Source organism: Triticum urartu, chromosome 4A, assembly GCF_056163025.1.
Source record: "Triticum urartu cultivar PI428250 chromosome 4A, HENAU_Tu73, whole genome shotgun sequence".
Lineage (NCBI taxonomy): Eukaryota > Viridiplantae > Streptophyta > Magnoliopsida > Poales > Poaceae > Triticum > Triticum urartu.
The window spans coordinates 387,906,950-387,924,875 of NC_141876.1; the positions used below are offsets into that span (position 1 = coordinate 387,906,950).

The window sequence follows — 17,926 nt, forward strand, 5'->3', positions numbered from 1 at the left end:
CCGCCTCGCCGCCCCCGCGGTCGAGGAAGAACGGCCAGCATCAACGAGCACCGGTCACCGCAGACCCGGCGTCGATCCACCAGTCGAGGCAGCCGCCACGGATCCAAAGCCCCCTGAGGAAGAACGGGGCGGCCAGATCCTCGCCGCCACCTTCACCGGCGGCCGAGCGGCGAGCCGGCGGCCACCTTCGGTGGCGACGAGGGAGAGGAGAGGTGGGGAAGAGGGCCGGCGGTGGGCTAGGGTTACGCCGCCCGAGTCGCCCCTGCGGGAGCGACCAAGGTGGAGTTTGTTAGAGTTGTGTCGAATATAATGTACAAGATAGGTTACAGTTGAACTAGGAGTTGTATTGTGTTTACATAGAATGTGAAGTCGTGTCCTAATAGGACACTTGTATCCTAGGCCTCTCATATATAGCGGGGTAGACAACAATGTAACCTATGCCAACATAATAGCACCAGAACACAGGGGAAGCCGGCGGCATGTGCCGGTGTCCAAGGCGACCGGGTACGGTATTGTAACGGTGTCATTGGAAGAAGCGCCCATAGGCCCCAAAAATGTAGCCATATCGGTGAACCTGCTTAACAAATCTCGGTGTCGTGCCTCGTGTGATTGCTTGATTCTCGGATGATCGACGGTGGCCTCGGATTTATTCTAACACACAATACAACATGGGTTTGTCTAATCCACATATAGATGTTTTTAAGAACATATAGATGTTTTTAAAAATGTCACATCTAAGCTCCCACAAATATATAATACAGCAACAAAAAATAAAAATAATTAGGATAAAAAATAGACCACAAACAGAGTGGACATCAGCTTAGATATGACATAATTATGTCACATCTAGATGTGTCTTAAACAGACACATGTCGTAGGGTCGTATGAACAGCAGGAGCAATAATCTGAAGTTGTAAACTATACAGCCGGATGCAAAATAATCCATGGGGCATTACAACATCACTGACAAGTTTAGTTACCTACAATACAGAGCAGCAAGCAGGTGGATGCATGGGCAGATTTATGAGATCATAAACACATGCAAAAACGAAGCGGTAGTGTTCATAGAACATAGACCATGCCGACCTCCAGGAGCGACGCCGGCGGCACCCGCAGCACCACGTCTGGGCCACGGCAGTTGCGCCGCAGGAAGTTGTAGCCGACCACCGTGAGCTTCTTCACCACCGACGAGCCAGGCTTGCACTGCACGTGCGAGTGCCCCAAGATGAAGGCAGTGCCGGCCTCCCTCGCCGCCGCCAGCGCCTCCAGCTCCTCCGCCACCTGCTTGTCCGCCTCGGGGCTCACCACCAGGCTATCTATGAAGAACCTCACCTGCTTGGACGAGTTGGACTCCAAGCCCGTGCCGCCGGGGCTGTCGGCGACCTCGACGGACGCGGCCGAGTGCTGGACACTGTCCTGCAAGTCGTAGCTCGCGTGATCCCGGAGCGTGTTGCTTCCGATGACGGTCAGCCCCGGCTCCCACTCCTCCAGCTGCTCGCTCTGGCTCACCTCGCTGCACCGGTAGGAGGCGTTGAGCTTGATGAACATGGCCAGGCTCTCGATGAGCTCCGTCTCGAACGAGTCCACGTCCTGGTGAACATCACGGTAGCCGTACCGCACGATGCACCGGTACGACCGGTGGCCCGGCGGACCCACTCTGCCGACGAGGTAGCGCTCGGCGGGGAACACGTACGGCACCGGCACCGACTTGACGCACACGAAGACCAGGACCTTATGGAACGCCGGTAGGTTGGTGACGAAGCGGGAGAAGTTGGCAGGGACGCCCGACGTGAGGTCGGTGTAGACGAGACCAATGCCCGGCACACGGACCATGCCCAGCTTGTCACCCAGGGCCAGAAGCCACTCCAGGGTCACCTTGTTCTGCAGGTCGAACTCGTACTTCTTGATGGTGGTGATGTGCCACACCAGCATGACGGCCATGAGGATGAGGGCCAGGAGTATCGGGAGCCATGCGCCCTCCAGGAACTTGATGAGCGACGCCGAGAAGTAGAGCGCCTCCACGGAGCCGAAGAAGAGGAGGAAGCCCAGGGCCAGCAGGGGTGGCTTGTGCCAGCACACCATGATCACAAGGGATGTCAGGAATGTGGTAACCAGCATCACAGTGATCACTGCTAGTCCTGCACAACAACACCAAATTCACAAACCAACTCGACATTCCATTTTAAAGCAATCTGAGAAATACCTATCAGATTGCATTGGCGAGACTAGTTAGTTCATCTTACCGGATGCGTTTCCCATGTGCTTAGTGTCTCTGAATCCAACAGTCACGGCAATGCAGAGGATCATGAGTAGCCAGTTGATCTCAGGGATGTATATCTGCCCATGAATTTTCTCAGACGTGTGCACAACTTTTACCCGAGGGAAGCAGCTTAGGGACTGACTCTGATTGATTATTGAGAATGTTCCGCTGATGATTGCTTGGCTTCCAACAACTGAAGCCAGAATAGCCAGTACAAGAACAGGCCATCTCACCTTATCTGAAGTTTTAATTAAACAAAACTATAAGTTCATATACATCAGATGGTATATAATTTTTACTGCCTTTCTTGAACAAGTAAGATATGGATTTCAACAAAATAAGAAACTACTATGAGAGCACTAATCGGTTTTGTGGCATACATCTTCACCGAGATAGACAGGAAAGAGTACACATGCAAGTTGTAACACATTTTATTAGGAAATGATTGTGCATCATGAGCATCTCATAAGCATCATTTTTCATTCATTCTAATATGAAAATGAGGATTAATCCAACCATCATGTTTTTCTTAAAAGGATAAAACCCAAAAAAATCTAGCAATTGTTCAAAATGCCCTTCTCAACCCTAAGGCCTCCTTTGGTTTGGAGGAATTTCATAGGAATTCTAGAGGATAGGATTCTTATAGGATTTTTTTCCTTTAGAGCCCTTTGGTTCATAGGAATGGATTCCTATTCCTACATAGGATTGGTTCCTATCCTCCACATTTTATAGGAAAATAAAAATCAGCCTAGACTCGATGGAAAAATTCCTTTGGTGTCAACCAAATGACATCTTGTTTCCTATTCCTACTCATAGGATTTGAGATACATGTCATCTCATTTCCTACAAGATTTCTATTCCTACGATAATCCTATCCTATGAACCAAAAGAGGCCTAAGATTTTGGCATGGCCTTCATATCTATATTCATATGAACTCATCCCAAAAAAACTACAAGGGTTAGAACGGTTCAAACCATCAAATTCTAAATAAAATGCAGATTTAATAAATTATATAGATTTTTATCTATTTCAAATTGAGGGATTTCACATGGTTAAATATCTTGAAAACCTATATTTAGCCTTCCAATATTTTATCTTTTTCGCGAATACACACATCTTGTGTACCTTTGCACTGATAGAAGGAAAGAAAATAAGTACAGGGGAGGATACACCACATGACACGAATGCAAGAAGGTGTGAACATGGTGCCCAGTGCAGAGAGATAGGGGATGGTCAGCCCAAACAGAGAAAATAACACATCTAAACCACCAAGCCCCAAACTAGAGAAGCAAGCCGAAACAAATAAGACGTTCATCCACGGGGACACCGCGAGCGATCAAGATGGCACCTTCATGAAGGAGAACGATGTGTTGACGCCGTCACCATCCGATCTGAAGATCCGGACCTAGGGTTTCCCCTAACTTCGAAGAGGGGCGCAAATAAGGGCCATGGCAGCGCCTCCAAGAAGGGAAACAACACCCGCGAGTGTCGTCGCTGCCAGCATCAGCAAGCCAAGCAGGGATTTCGTCATGGCCTGAGTTCGAGCAATCCCATAGCCATTGGAACAGGAACCGGAGTGAGGAAGTCACGTCATTGGTCGAAGCCTCCACCACAGAAGGGGGATGGGGTTACACCTGCCGCTGGAGGGAGGCATCGGGCGTCGCCGGACGCGAGCTTTGGATGTAGCGCAAGGCGAGGCGTGGGGTCATCTACACGAGTTGGACTCGAAGAAACTCAATGGTGGTCATCTTCAAGGTGGATTTCAAAAAAGCTTATGACAAGGTCAAATGGCCGCAACAAGTCATGTGGATGAAGGCCATGAAAATGGTGCCAATGGATTGACTCTTTTGTCTAGGATGGTAGCGTTGGTGTTAAGGTGAATGATGACATGGGGCCCTGCTCCCGCTCCCGCCGCCGCCGCCCGCCCAGCGCGGGCTCCCCGCCCCTTGTTAGAATAAATCCGAGGCAATATCGTTGATCATCCGAAGACCAAGCAATCACACGAGCACGACACCGAGATTTGTTAACGAGGTTCACCGATATGGCTACATCCCCGGGGCCTGACTATGGGCGCTCCTCCCCGTGACACCGTCACAATACCGCACACCGGCCACCCGGGCGCCGGCTCCCCCTTGCGCGCCTGTGCTATTATGTTGGCATAGGTTACATCGTGTGTCTAGCCCCGCTATATATGAGAGGCCTAGGATACAAGTGTCCTACTTGGACACGACTACATATCCTATCTAAACACAATACAACTCAAAGTACAACTGTAACCTACCTTGTACACTATATTCGACACAACTCTAACAAACTCCACCTTGGCGAATATTCTCCACCACTTTGAATTTGTCCATGCGTCAAACTTCCATGTACATTGGACTTGAGTTTATCCCATGAGCACCGCTGCTACTCCAAAGACTCCATGTGACTCCACCTGCAACTTGTAGTCCCTTCTTTTCTTGACCACTGTCAACACTCGAGCAAAATTAAGTTCCTTGTTACTCTAGTTTGCGCTCCAACTTCCAGAGTATCCATCCACGACATCACACACTGACCACTGACCTACGTGAAAATGAACAACTCACATATTGGGTGACATATATAAGAGTTACCTGAACTAAACATCTCCGCTCCTTTCTTGATCGCCTGTCTGAAACTTGAAGAAATTTCACTGTTGCTTTTAGTCATCCCGAGTCAGATTCGCAGTTGTCTCACCACATGTATGACCACCAGAGCCCTGGCCCGTCTCCATGTCCCGTGCGTACCGCACGCCTCGCCGCTATTACCGCGTCGAGCCTCCGCTGTCCCGGTCGAGTCTCAAGGGTAACAAACCCACACCACTCAACCCCCACTGCAGAGTACCACCAATCATCACCGATCGATGACGAGTTTCACGCTTTCATCAGACCACTGGGCTCCAGTCCGAATTACGTGTCCCTCACTTTTCCCCCAGCTGAAATAGGCTTCGATTCTCTGGATCCTTACACCGTAGCCCCTCAATCCAGCTCCACCTTCAACATGACTCCATGGTAGATGATCAGTCCACCCTCGTGCCCCGTCAACTTCAAGCTCCGTGTGCACCATCTTCAATCAACCCCGCGCTATAGTCTTGTCGAAGCCGCACAAGCCTCGGGCTTGTGCCACGTATTTCCACGCCCAGAAGTCGGTCATCATCAGCATCACGCCCCTATGTCGTCGTCGCCGATTCCACCACCGTCTTCTGTACCAACCGACTTGCGTCGATCCGTCAGACTGCCTAGTCCGACCCAGCGAACTCGTTCGACTGCATGACACACTCGAGACTCACAAATTGTCTTCTGCGAGTCTCCATCCATCACCTGATAATTCCATCTTAGCTGACATGACTTCCTGCAATGCCTTCAAGCATCACTGTTGTGCCAACAAATCTTTCACCTTTGTCTACCATAACCCAAGGTTTTTAGTTCCACGAACTTTTTCACCTCAAACCCGGAACCCGTTAACGTCCTGGTTCTTTGTACAGCTGACTCTGTGAAAAAACTATCCGAGCTTTCCACGCGACGCTACTAGCAAAACCAATCAACTTGGTCTTCACATGAGCAGCTCCTGTCTTGGCTTTCACTCCTGACGCTAATTGCTTTTGCCTTGCCAATGCCTCTTTGCTAATTCCCGATGGATGTGAATCACGTGTCAATGGATTTTCCCTTCCGCCGAAACGATCTGTCTCTTGCCTCGCTGTGTCACACGAGGACTCGGTCCTCCTTTTGGTCTCTAAACAAATCTCGATCGATACCTAGCTGTACGCGACTCTGGTCTTGCGTGCCTCACCAGCTGCCGCATGGCCCGTGACTTGCCTGCCGGCCTGCAGTACGGCTTCTCCTCGGCCGCAGCCCACGCACGCGCCTCGCAGCTAGCGTCCCGACCTGCTGCCTGTCTGTCCGCGCGCGACACGCCGCCGCATCTCGCCGAGTCGCCGATCTCACGACCTGCTGCTGCAACTCACCACCGCCTAGGCATCCAACCACGCGATTGCTTCTTCATCCGTTAGATCAACATTCCACGACCTTTGAATAACCTAGCTCTGATACCACTTGTTAGAATAAATCCGAGGCAATATCGTTGATCATCCCAAGACCAAGCAATCACACGAGCACGACACCGAGATTTGTTAACGAGGTTCACCGATATGGCTACATTCCCGGGGCCTGACTATGGGCGCTCCTCCGCGTGACACCGTCACAATACCGCACACCGGCCACCCGGGCGCCGGCACACGCCGCCGGCTCCCCCTTGCGCGCATGTGCTATTATGTTGGCATAGGTTACATCGTGTGTCTAGCCCCGCTATATATGATAGGCCTAGGATACAAGTGTACTACTTGGACACGACTACATATCCTATCTAAACACAATACAACTCAAAGTCCAACTGTAACCTACCTTGTACACTATATTCGACACAACTCTAACACCCCCCCTCTCTTCCCTTCTCCCCGTCCCGCCGCCTCCCCGGGAGGCGGCCGGGGCGGCGCGCGACCCCCTTCCGCCTCGTCCGCCCCCCTCCGTCCCTTCCCCCCGCCGCCGCCAGCGGTCGCCCCCGGATCGGCCGGGTGGTGTCGGCGGCGGCGGGCCGTCCCTTACCCCCGCGAACTCCTTCCCGGGGTGGGGGGAGGCGACGATGATGCTCAGCCGTGGCGGTCCAGCGTCCTGGTGCGGAGGCCGGCAGCGCTCGCCGTGGTGGTGCCGCTTCTTGGTGGCGGGGCGGTCCGGTGGTGCTGGTCAGCCAGTGGCGTGTCCCCGGCTCAGATCTGGGCCCGTAGGGTCCCTTATGGGTCCTTGCGGGTCGGCTCCGACGCACCGCGACGCCCTCTGTATGGGAAGGCAGGGGAGCGGCTTGGACTGGGACAGCGACGCCGACGGCGTGCCAGCTGTTGCGCGGAGGCGGGAGCTGTCCGGGCCTGTGGGGCCACAGGCCCGGTAGGCTCCTGCTATGGCGTCCAGTCGGCTACCGTCATGGACGGTGGAGGTGGGGCCCTCCCGTATGCCGACGGTGCCGCTGCACTAGTCCCGGCTCCTCTTCTTCGTTGTGCAGACCATCTTCGCGGTGCCGTGGTGAGACAGCGTGGGAAGCTTCGTGTCCGTGTTGGCGCTGGGTGGTGGTCGGTTTGGTGGCGAGCTCCGAAGTGCCTAAGGTAGAGGCTGGGATCGGGAGAAATCCCTGTTGGCTTGGCCGACACCGACGCAGTGGCGCCTGAGGGTGCCGCCGGACCTTCCTGGAGGGCGTTGGGGCTACCCTTCCTCTCTCCTCGCCGTATCGGGGGAAACCCTTGGCAGCAGCGTCGTCATCGTCGCGTTGCTTCTTGGAGGTGTTGATTGGTACCGGCGCTTCGGAGTCTCGGAGCTTGGTGGGCGATCTCCGGTGGACGCAACGGTCACGAGGCTTCGTCGTTTTTGTCGAGCCGCCGTTATCGGCATTTGTTTCTTTTCTTTTTCTCTTTCATTTCTTTTGGGCGTGATTGTGCTGCTTCCGCCCCAGCCCCTATCGTTGGTTGTATCGGATGGTTGCTTTGTAATACAAAGCGGGGGGAAACCCTTTTTCTTAATGATGACATGGGTCATTATTTCAAATCAAGAAAGGGATTGTGACAAGGGGACCCCTTGTCTCACATTCTCTTTAGCATTGTTGCGGATCTGTTGGCCGTTCTCACTGCACGGGCTAAAGAGGCTAATCCAGTGGGGGGGCTCATCCTGCACCTTGTTGATGGGGTATCCAAATTGCAGTGTGCGGATGACACTATCATCTTCGTGGAGCATGACATGGAGAAGGCTAAGAATATGAAGTTAATTCTGTGTTTGTTTGAGCAGCTTTCAGGTCTCAAGATAAACTTCCATAAGAGTGAACTCTTTAGCTTGGAGAAGCCAAAGAGGAGTATCAATATAAGCAGTTCTTTGGTTGTGATTTTGGCTCCTTCCGCTACGGTACCGTGGGATCCCCATGCACTATTGGAAGCTCCCGAATTAGAGCATCTCCGATAGATGATGTAGATGCAAATATAACTAACTTATACATCTCCGAGGCCCAAAAACCCACCTCCAACAGATGATGTAGATGCAAAAATACATTTGCATCTCCACCTCCAGAAGATGTAAAACTGGCAGCCGCGCGCCAACTGCGTAACTGCTTTCATTTTCCGCCCGCCGACCGCCGCCCAGGCCATGGCCGACTCTGACGACCCCGTCGCCTCCTCCGCCACAGCCGCCCACCCCACCGCGACCACCATCCTCAATCCCGCCTCTGCCTCCATGCCGCCGCCCCGGTTTTGCCCTCCCCGGCCGGTTGCCGTCGCGGCTGCACTGCCGGCGAAGGAGCAGCAGGCCGCCAATCCCCGCGGTGGAGGTATGAAGCGGCCGGCAGGGAGCAACCAGGCGACGAACCATCTCAAGTGGCCAAAAAATCGAAGGCGGCCGCGGCTGCGTCAGCCGATTCGCTGCCGCCGCCGGCCGTGGCGTCCGCATCCGGTGAAGGAACCCCTACTCCACCTCCACCGCCGCCGCCGCCGGCGGCCATGCAGGAAGACATGGTCAAGCCCACGGACACCGCATCCAACGTGTTCGACGAAATGTCACAAAGGTAAACAAAAAATCCGATTTCCTCTTGTTTGTTCTTTCAATTTCCGATACGAATAGAATGTGAGGTTGATTACGTGTACGTCCATTTGTAGTCTTGATGATGAAGCTTTCATGCGCGCAACAAATGTGTCAAATGATGATTATTTCTCTCAAGATTATGCATCACAAGAATATGATACTCAAGATGATAATCTCAACATGGACGAAGAGGGCTTCGTTATGAAGGAAAGAACCAGAAATTATACCAACGCCGAAGATGTGTTCATTTGCATCGCGTGGAAAAAAGTCTCTCTTGATGCATCCGTTGGGACCGAGCAAGTCGCGAACACGTATTGGCAACGCATCAAGGAGTACTTCAATGAGCGCAACACTAGCGGCCACTATCAATCAAGGGACTCTATTCATCAACGTTGCGGCTGTACAGTGGCTGTACAGCAGCCGCGCGGCCGTCGGCCGGTTTTACATCTCCACTTTGCATCATCTATTGGAGTTGCACTTTTACATCTCCAATATACATCATCTGTTGGAGTTGCCTCTTTTTTGGAGATGTAAAATGCACTTTTTGGTGATGTAAATTGTACATCTCCTAGTTTTACATCTCCAAATTTGCATCATCTGACCTTCTCTAAAAAAAAATTTGCATCATCTGTTGGAGATGCTCTAAGGAGTGAAAGTATATCGAAGATCGCTTCGAGATGAAGCTCGGCTGTTAGATGGGTAAGTTAATTTCTTATGGGGCAAGGCTTGTTCTCATCAACATGTTTTACGAGCCTACTGATGTTCATATTGTCTTCTTCCGAAATACCCAAGGGGGTAAGGAAAAGATTGGACTAATACAGATCAAGATTTTCTTGATTGAACAAATGGTATTTGGAGAAGAAGATTACAGATCATTATAGAAAGTTATGGGAGTGAAATCAGCATTGGATATATAACAAGACTAAATTTCAATTTAATTAAAGCAAACTAAGAATTAGACAACTTTTTATATATTATATATGTAAGAGTACAGTGATACGATATGATTTAATTTTGTTCACAAGAATAATAGTCTTTTTTTGCGGGAAAATAATAATATTGTCTGATGTTCAAGTTGTACGTATCAGGGTTTTTCCTAAAAATAGATGAGCTGCAACGTCAGTACATACCTGGAACCGCAATGTAAAATCCAACTTGAGAGTTTGAGTAAAAGTCATGATGTTTTGATAAGTAAGCTGCCTGACCCATGTATGCCAGAATCAACGTGGGGTAAACCAAAGAAGTGAAAGCAAGCTGTGATAAAACTAAATGATCAGTACATTAAAACTAATATATGAAATGTAATGTTCGAATTCACATGCAGCATCAACAGTTTACCTGGATTGCGCTGTATGAGAAGTGTCCAAGATCGGCGAACATTGCTTCAGATCCTGCACCGTCAGGCAAGCTAGGTAGTTAACTTCTGCTTATTGTATTCAATACGAACGCGAGAAAGGAACAACTGAATCATGTTAATATCCATAGCTCCATTGCACATAATATACCTGTCATGCAGAGCAAAATTCCACCGAGTGACATCCAGCCATATTTCCTAGTCTTCTTTAGGAACTTGAACATGTAATAGGGATTCAGAGCTTGATAGACATGAGGATTCCAATGTATGATATTGTAAAGGCCAAGAGCACTCATGCAGAGTAGCCAGGCTAGAACTATCGGGGCAAAGATAAATCCAACTCGATGTGTACCAAAATGCTGGAGGGCAAACAGAAATGCTAATATGACGCATGTTATTGGAATGACGGCATCTGCATGTAAAAGAGATCAATCATCAGAGCCAACAAAGAGGTTTGAAATGGCTATGTGCGTCCTTGAGTGCTGAGGCCGAGAGAGTTGTTCTTCCATTATCTAAAAAACACAGAGGTTTGAAAGGGAAAATATCATGGCAAGACCATTTACAAGTATATTGTAGCGCCGATAGGTTTTTTTTTTGTAATCACTCTCGTGTTCTGAACAAAATGGTGTACATGACGTTGTGTACATTCTCGAGTAAAGATCCAAAGCATATGACCATGAAGTGAAAATATACAGACTTTTCATTTGTTTTTTCTATAAAGGGTGGATTTTATTGACTCAAAATGAAGCATCAAGAGAATACAAACACAATGAGACACACCCGGCCTCTGCATAGCTACGATGCACACAGCCAACACCAACACACACACACAGACTTTTCATTTTGTAGTATCGTAGAAATGTAATTATGCAAAGGAATAATAAAGCATGTGATTCAGTGATTGATTTTCCTCTGGTCTAGTTGCTAGTCATCATTATCAATGTTCCTGATGAGACATTTTCATTTTTTTTACCTAATATATGGTGACTGGTGAAACGTTAGCAGGATATGAATATCTTGCTATACTGATAGAACTAAGATCCTGAATGTCTCGCTGATACTTGTCAAACATCGATATCGGATGCCGAGGGCACCCATTATCCCCTTTTTGTTTCGTCTTTAAACAGCCCTGCATAAAAGGGGGGTATGCCAGGGATACTCTTGGAATATGTCCAACCCGAAAGACCACAAATCAAAGTCAACGAGCATAGTATTGAATGACCTTTCCATGCAAGTAGTAGTCATAACTGGTCCTGTTCCAAACAAAAAAAAGTAGTCTTGACTGGTTGACTGGAGTTTTGACCAGTATCTATCTTCTTTCCCGAACAAGTATGTAGGAGTATGTTCTTAATCTTAACTTTCTTTAAATCGCTTCCAAAGATTACTGAAAACGAAACGAATAATTTAAGAGGAAGGCTCACATTCATGGTGATCTTTGGACAAGGAGAACTCAAGGCCTGACACAGCTGAGAACACTGCCATGGATGACAGACGAAATCCAAAGTTAGCAACCAGTCATCATTAGTCTATTGATTGATTGAAAACAGGCAAAGAAAGGGCGGCTGGGGGTGGCAAGGCAAACTAACCAGATATAGCCGGCGTGAGGACACCGTCCCCAATGACCATGCAGGTGCCAATGAGAACCATGATGAGGAGGGCGGTGTGCAGGTTCTTGTGCTTCTCCAGCCACACCTTGACGCTGGTCTTGTCCACGGTCTCAGCGTTGCGCTCCAGCTTGTAGGTGGAGAGCTCCTCGTCCGCAATCTGCCTGTTGGGCAGGAGGCTCACATTGGCGTGCCGGCAAATCAGCGAGTAGAGGGCGAACGTCCCTCCTGCAGAACAAGAAACACTTGTTGGAACATGTGGAGGTCCTGAAGAAGAAGAGGAGCTGTCGGTGGGCGGAGCGTACCCTCGCCATTGTCGTGGGCTCGGAGGACAATGGAGACGTACTTGATGAGAGGGATGAGGGTGAGCGTCCAGAAGACGAAGGAGAGGACGCCGAAGATCTCCTCGTTGGTGTCCGAGTGCTGGATGTCCTCGGCGAAGGTGCTCTTGAAGACGTAGAGAGGGGAGATGCTGAGGTCCCCGTACACCACCCCGAGGCTCTGGTATGCCAGCAGCATGGTGGTCTTCCATGAGTCCCTCTGCAAGTGCAGGTGCATCAAGAAAAACAAGAGAAGAGGTTGCTCCCTAGATTACTCAGCGGTTTGAGAGAGAGAGAGAGAGAGAGAGAGAGAGAGAGAGGAACCTGCGGGGATCTCATGCCCCTCCCGAACTCAAGATCCATTGCTCCAGAAATCAATCAATCACACATAACAATCGGCTTTTACTGATTTTGTGCTGCAAGAAACAGGCAAAAGCTAAATCTTACACACACTGGCGTTACCAAAATAAATCCAGACAAATCTGCTTGCCCAAAAATGCAAGATGCAAAGGAAGAAAAATACAATGGATACTAGTACCTGAAAACAAAACAAAGTAGAAGAGCAGAAGAGTGCAAGGATTGAGCGAGCCGAGCTGAAGACTGAACGGGAGGAATGATGGAAGGAAAGGGGGGATAGGGCTGGGCAGCTAGCCGAGCCGACCAGAAAAAGCGAAAGGCACATGCCTGCCACGGTGAAAAAGATGGTGGAGCCACCCTCCGGTCCGGGGAGGGGTTACCGTACCGAGATGGGAAAATAGGAGGGCCACGTCCGCCCTCGTGTTCTGGGAGACCCAACACCACTCCCATTCAATACTCTACACTCCCTACCAACAACACAACCAAGAGCCAAAGAAGGGCAACGAAACCGGAGGGAAATGAGGGAGGCCAAAAATAAAATACTACTACTCACTCTTAAGGTCACATCTACTATTCTACTCCCTCCGTTTCAAATTACTTGACTCATATTTAGAATGTATCTAGACACTAAATAGGTATAGATATATTTATATTTAGATAAATTCAAGTCAACTAATTTAGAACGAAGGGAATATCTATCTATCTACGCGAATCCAATCCATGGATGAAGATGCGCCAAGGAAGAAGGGTGTGCTGTGTGCGTGTGTGGCCACCAACGAAGCAATCCAAAATCTCCGAGGAGCTACTAGATGAGAGAGAGCCCGCGAGGGAGGGACAAATGCATGCGGTCGCCCTCCCTCTCCCCTCCCCTCCCCACTTTACTGTGGAGCAGGTGCAGCAGGGCCATGGATTGGAAAGCCAGCCCCGGCCCCTGTCCCCGTGTAGATGTAGATGAGCACCGGTGTCAGAATCCCGCAAATTTTTATGTTTTAACCTTTTTTAAAACCTATTTAAGATTTGATCTTAATTTAAAAAAAATTCAAGATTTGATCTTAATTTAAAAAAATTTCAAGATCTGATCATCTTGCTACTGCCAGAGTCCATGGCGGTAAGGTCTAACAGCCTACCGCCAGGGGCTTTGGCGGTAGGAAACATCGCTATCGCCAACCGGGTTGGCGGTAGCCCGCACAATCCTACCGCCAAGGTGCTTGACGGTAGACACGAGCACGCACTGTGGTCAATACTTATGAGGTTTTTGACAGTAAGGCATGCAACCCTACCGCCAGGGACCTTGGCGGTAGGCTGTTATACCCTACCGCCAGGGATCTTGGCGGTAGCAAAATGGTCAGATCTTGAAAAAAATTAAACTAGAATCAAATCTTAAATAGGTTTCAAAAAAGATCAAAACATGAAATTTGTCCATAATCCTTCTTTGGAGAAACCAAAGCAAGTTGGAATTCTTCCGTGTGGTCTGTTGCTGAGAAGGAACGCCTTGTCACGGATTAATGTGAGAAGAAGGGAATTAGAATTAGCGATGGTTATCGCTGTCCTAATCCGAGCTACTACTACTACATAGAGGAGTAATTGTAGTTGTAGTTGTCGCTCCGGGTCCGGGATTCCTGTCCGCTTCTCGGGGAGGCATCCACAAGGAACCGATGCTGCTATTGCTAACCAACAAAACACGCTAGTGCAAAATGCAATCTTCCCTTTCTTGCTCATCAACCATGACCGACGATCTCAAATCTTTTTTGCTCAAAGAAACTAACTAGATACTGTACCACTAGCAAAAGGAACCACACTCAGGTCCACTTCCTTCCAAATGAACAAAATGCGTTTCCTTCTTTCCTTATTTATTTATTATTGCTACTGCTATGAAATACTTACCGGCGGAGTCAGTACGTATTTATAACGGGCGCAGAGAAGCGAAACGCGTTCAAGCCTACGTGGATGAAGAAATAAAGCAGGAAATTAAGGAGCGGTTCAGGACAGGCAAAGACTTGCAAAGAAACCCAACCACCCAAGCATTTAAACCCCAAGTCACTGCCAGTGAATTATTTTAGATCTCGACCAAGACCAATAAATTCCGGGCAGATAAGAAGAGATGAACTACCTGTGACCAGGCTAGTATATCCTCTCGTGGGCGTCGCAATGCATACGCTCCAGTCTCCAGATGAACATCATCTGCGGCCGGCTGCTAGTAGCCATCCTATTCACAATGGGCATTGTGCTCCTCCTCCTACTCTAGTACTCCCTCTGTCCCATAATATAAGAGTGTTTTTGACACTACACTAGTATCAAAAACACTCTTATATTATGAAACAGAGGGAGTGCTTACTACCAGCGACATGTCCGCAACAGTTGGCTGCGTGCCACAGGGCATTTGAAACATTAGCGGCAGAGGCAGCCGGTGATAATTCTTAAGGGAGTCGTCTGCTCTCTGTGTGGTCGTGACGCGGTGTGCGGGCCGGGAAAAAGTTGGGGCAGATACCAAGGGAGGTGCCATGTCTGGAGTAGAGCACGCCCACCTATATTGTTTACTTTTGATTTGGTTTCATCAGCCGACAGTGAGGAGTGGCCAGGCTTCAACGCCGGAAAACACGAGTCCAACCCCTATCTTAGGCCAACTCCAGCGCGCGACCCCTCTCATCCAGTCTCGTCCGTTTGGGGCAACACAGACAAACCAGATAGTCCGGCGCGCGATGGTCTGGACCCATCTTGTTCGTTTTGTGTCCGGCCCCTATACCCAGCGCGCGACGGCGTACATGGTGGAGCTCCGCCACCTGTACCCAGAACGCGTCGAGGAGGAGCGCCGCATGGATGTTCGAGATCGGCTATGTCAGGAACTTGTGTCAAACACCATATATACTCGGCAGTGTGATTAAAAAAAATAAAAATGACATAACGGCATCAGTAAAACCATAGAAGATCGACACTATGCCTATGTCAAAGTCGTAGGAGGCGGTGAACCGATCCGAAGATTATGTTGTCATCTGCATTGGGTAAAAAATCTCTCTGGCCACCCACTTCAACCAGATACACACCACCTTAAATAACGGTCGGTACTCCATACGGTGCAACATAGACCTAATATGAAGCTAGTGCCTAGAGCGTAAAATGACCCACAAAGGAGCAAAGTTTTTGCTATTAAAACACAACCACTTCTATATAGCCAAAGTGACCATAATAAGGCAGACGCTCCTACCCTTATTAGGGTTCTAAACCCTATTTGAATTCCATCCAGCCAGGGACCATAGATGCTAGCAACACTTATGGGTGGATGCAAATTGGCCGCTGTTTGAAAGAAGAGGTGTTTTTTATTGTCTCATGGTGAGTACAAAAACCACACTTCTTACTTTCTTGCCATTTCGACGAGCAAGGTTGTCTTTGGTGAGTACAATACCTCATCGAAGACATGACATCAAAATTTTACTTTTAGTGGAATTTTGGCCCTCCAAATTTGTGTGTTATTATCCACTGAGATTTCTGAGGGCAAAAGTCACTAAAAAAGACATATCCATGACATTTTGGGCTGAGCGAAAAAAATTCTGTCATGCTTATGACACTTCTATGACGATAATGATGATAAAACCCGGTATCATTATAGAGGTGGTGAGTTTCTATTTCTATGACAAAAAATCATGACAGAAAATGAGTTTTTCGTCCTGAGCGGGCCGGAGACGCACCTGCATGACATTCTTTGGGCCGTCCATGAAGGATAAAATCGTGGTAGAAGCGAGGGCGAGGAAAATATCGGGGAGTTCCCGGTTACGGTGGGTGTTGGGGATACACATAACAGGTAGGCCCACGAAGGGTCGAAATATCATGAAGCATGAGGTCCACACAACATGTGGGTCCAGGTAAATTTCATAGAGACATACTATCCACTCGGACAAGCAGCATACTATCCACTCGACCAAGCAACATACCATCCACTCGGATGACAGTTCACCACTCGACCGTACGACTCACTCAGATATACGAAGACCAGCAGACAGCAAAGCAGTCGACATCATTCTCATAGTGAAGGCTTGATAGTGGGCTGGCTTTATGGCATTCATGCCCCACTTTGTAATATAGGAGGTGTGGGGATGGCGCACTCTATATAAGCTACCCCACCACTAGAGTAGGGGCTCTTTTTTCCACCTCTCTCTCATCTCAGGACATAGCTCAGGCATGGAGATCCGCTCCCCCCTCTCTCTCTCAAACACACATTGTAATCTCCGGATACATACTCAGATATAACAAAGCCTCTCCGGAGCACGAGACGTAGGGTTGTTATCTCCACTATGAGAGGCCCGAACTCGCTAAACCACCGTGTCATCCATATGCATCTCGATAGATCATGCTTCGTTACCCTATACCTTATTATTGTCAGAATCATTCCCACGACAGTTGGCGCCCACCTTGGAGCATAGCGTCTATCGATCCATGATGCAAATGGATTTTACATTCATCTATCCTCAGAAAAATTTCACGAGGACCATCATCAATGGTGACCACAAAAATAGCAAACGGCATGGTCCGCCTCGTCGTTGTCTCTGGCCTGGTCAACGAGCTGCTACGCTCAGCCACCGGCGCGATTCGCATCGTGACCGGCCTCGTCTACGACGCTGTTGGTGAGCTCCCGCGCTCGGCCACTAGCACCGTTCGTCCTGTCGCTTCCTTCCCTGATTACGGCGCGGGCGACAAGCTCGAAGCTCCTGCACTCGGCCACATGCGCGGCCTCGCCATTGCCTCAGGCCTCGTCTGCGACGCCGTCGGCGAGCTCCTACGCTCGGCCACCGGCGCGGTCCGTCTCGCCGCTTCCGGCCTCGGCTACCACGGCGTCGGCGGGCTCCTACAAATGGCCGCCGGCGCGGTCCGTTGTTTCGGGCTTCGACTGCGACGCCGTCAGTGAGCCCCAACATAAGGCTCCTCCCTCCGCCGTCTGCTACTATATGCAGCACATGCACGCGACGGTCCCTTCCCTCGGCGTCGACTGCATGAGCAAACGGCGTGACAGTAAACTGCATGCAGAAAATGATTCGGGGAAGAAGGAAACTTCCCTTACAACACTGGAACATCAGGTGGACAGTGGTAATGATGGCGTTCTCTTCTCCTCTCGCTCTCCCCTCTCCTGGGGCGTCGCCGCCCCGCGGCCCTCCCCCGTTGGCGTCCCTGTCTCGTGCGGTTCCCCTCTCCCTCTCCCCCCGAGGTCTCCTCCGGGCTCCTCGTCGGCGGCGAGTCCCACCCCCTCCCTCTCCTTGGCTCCCCCCAGTGCTGCGGTCCTGGCTGTGCCCCGGGCCAACAGGTTTTGGGCGCTCGACTCGGATGCCTCCGGCTCGGATTCTGAGGTTCTTACCCTTCCTTCCCGTCCTGCTCTGGTGGGAGGGTCGTCGGCTACTCTGGCGGTGGGTCGCCG

At 49.9% G+C, this 17,926-nt stretch overlaps 1 protein-coding gene across 1 annotated transcript; it reads right to left on the reverse strand.

Annotated features, from left to right (window-relative positions):
- Nucleotides 1-901: 901 nt before the first annotated feature.
- KT2 (potassium transporter 2) lies at nucleotides 902-12,974 on the reverse strand. Its single transcript, XM_048714808.2, has 10 exons — nucleotides 12,707-12,974; nucleotides 12,493-12,584; nucleotides 12,154-12,388; nucleotides 11,831-12,076; nucleotides 11,666-11,719; nucleotides 10,396-10,656; nucleotides 10,229-10,281; nucleotides 10,021-10,144; nucleotides 2,244-2,498; nucleotides 902-2,138 (listed from the first exon to the last, which is right to left on the reverse strand). Exons 2-10 carry the CDS (start codon nucleotides 12,529-12,531, stop codon nucleotides 1,063-1,065), a joined length of 2,343 nt encoding a protein of 780 aa, XP_048570765.1. The 5' UTR covers nucleotides 12,532-12,584; nucleotides 12,707-12,974; the 3' UTR covers nucleotides 902-1,062.
- Nucleotides 12,975-17,926: the final 4,952 nt, after the last annotated feature.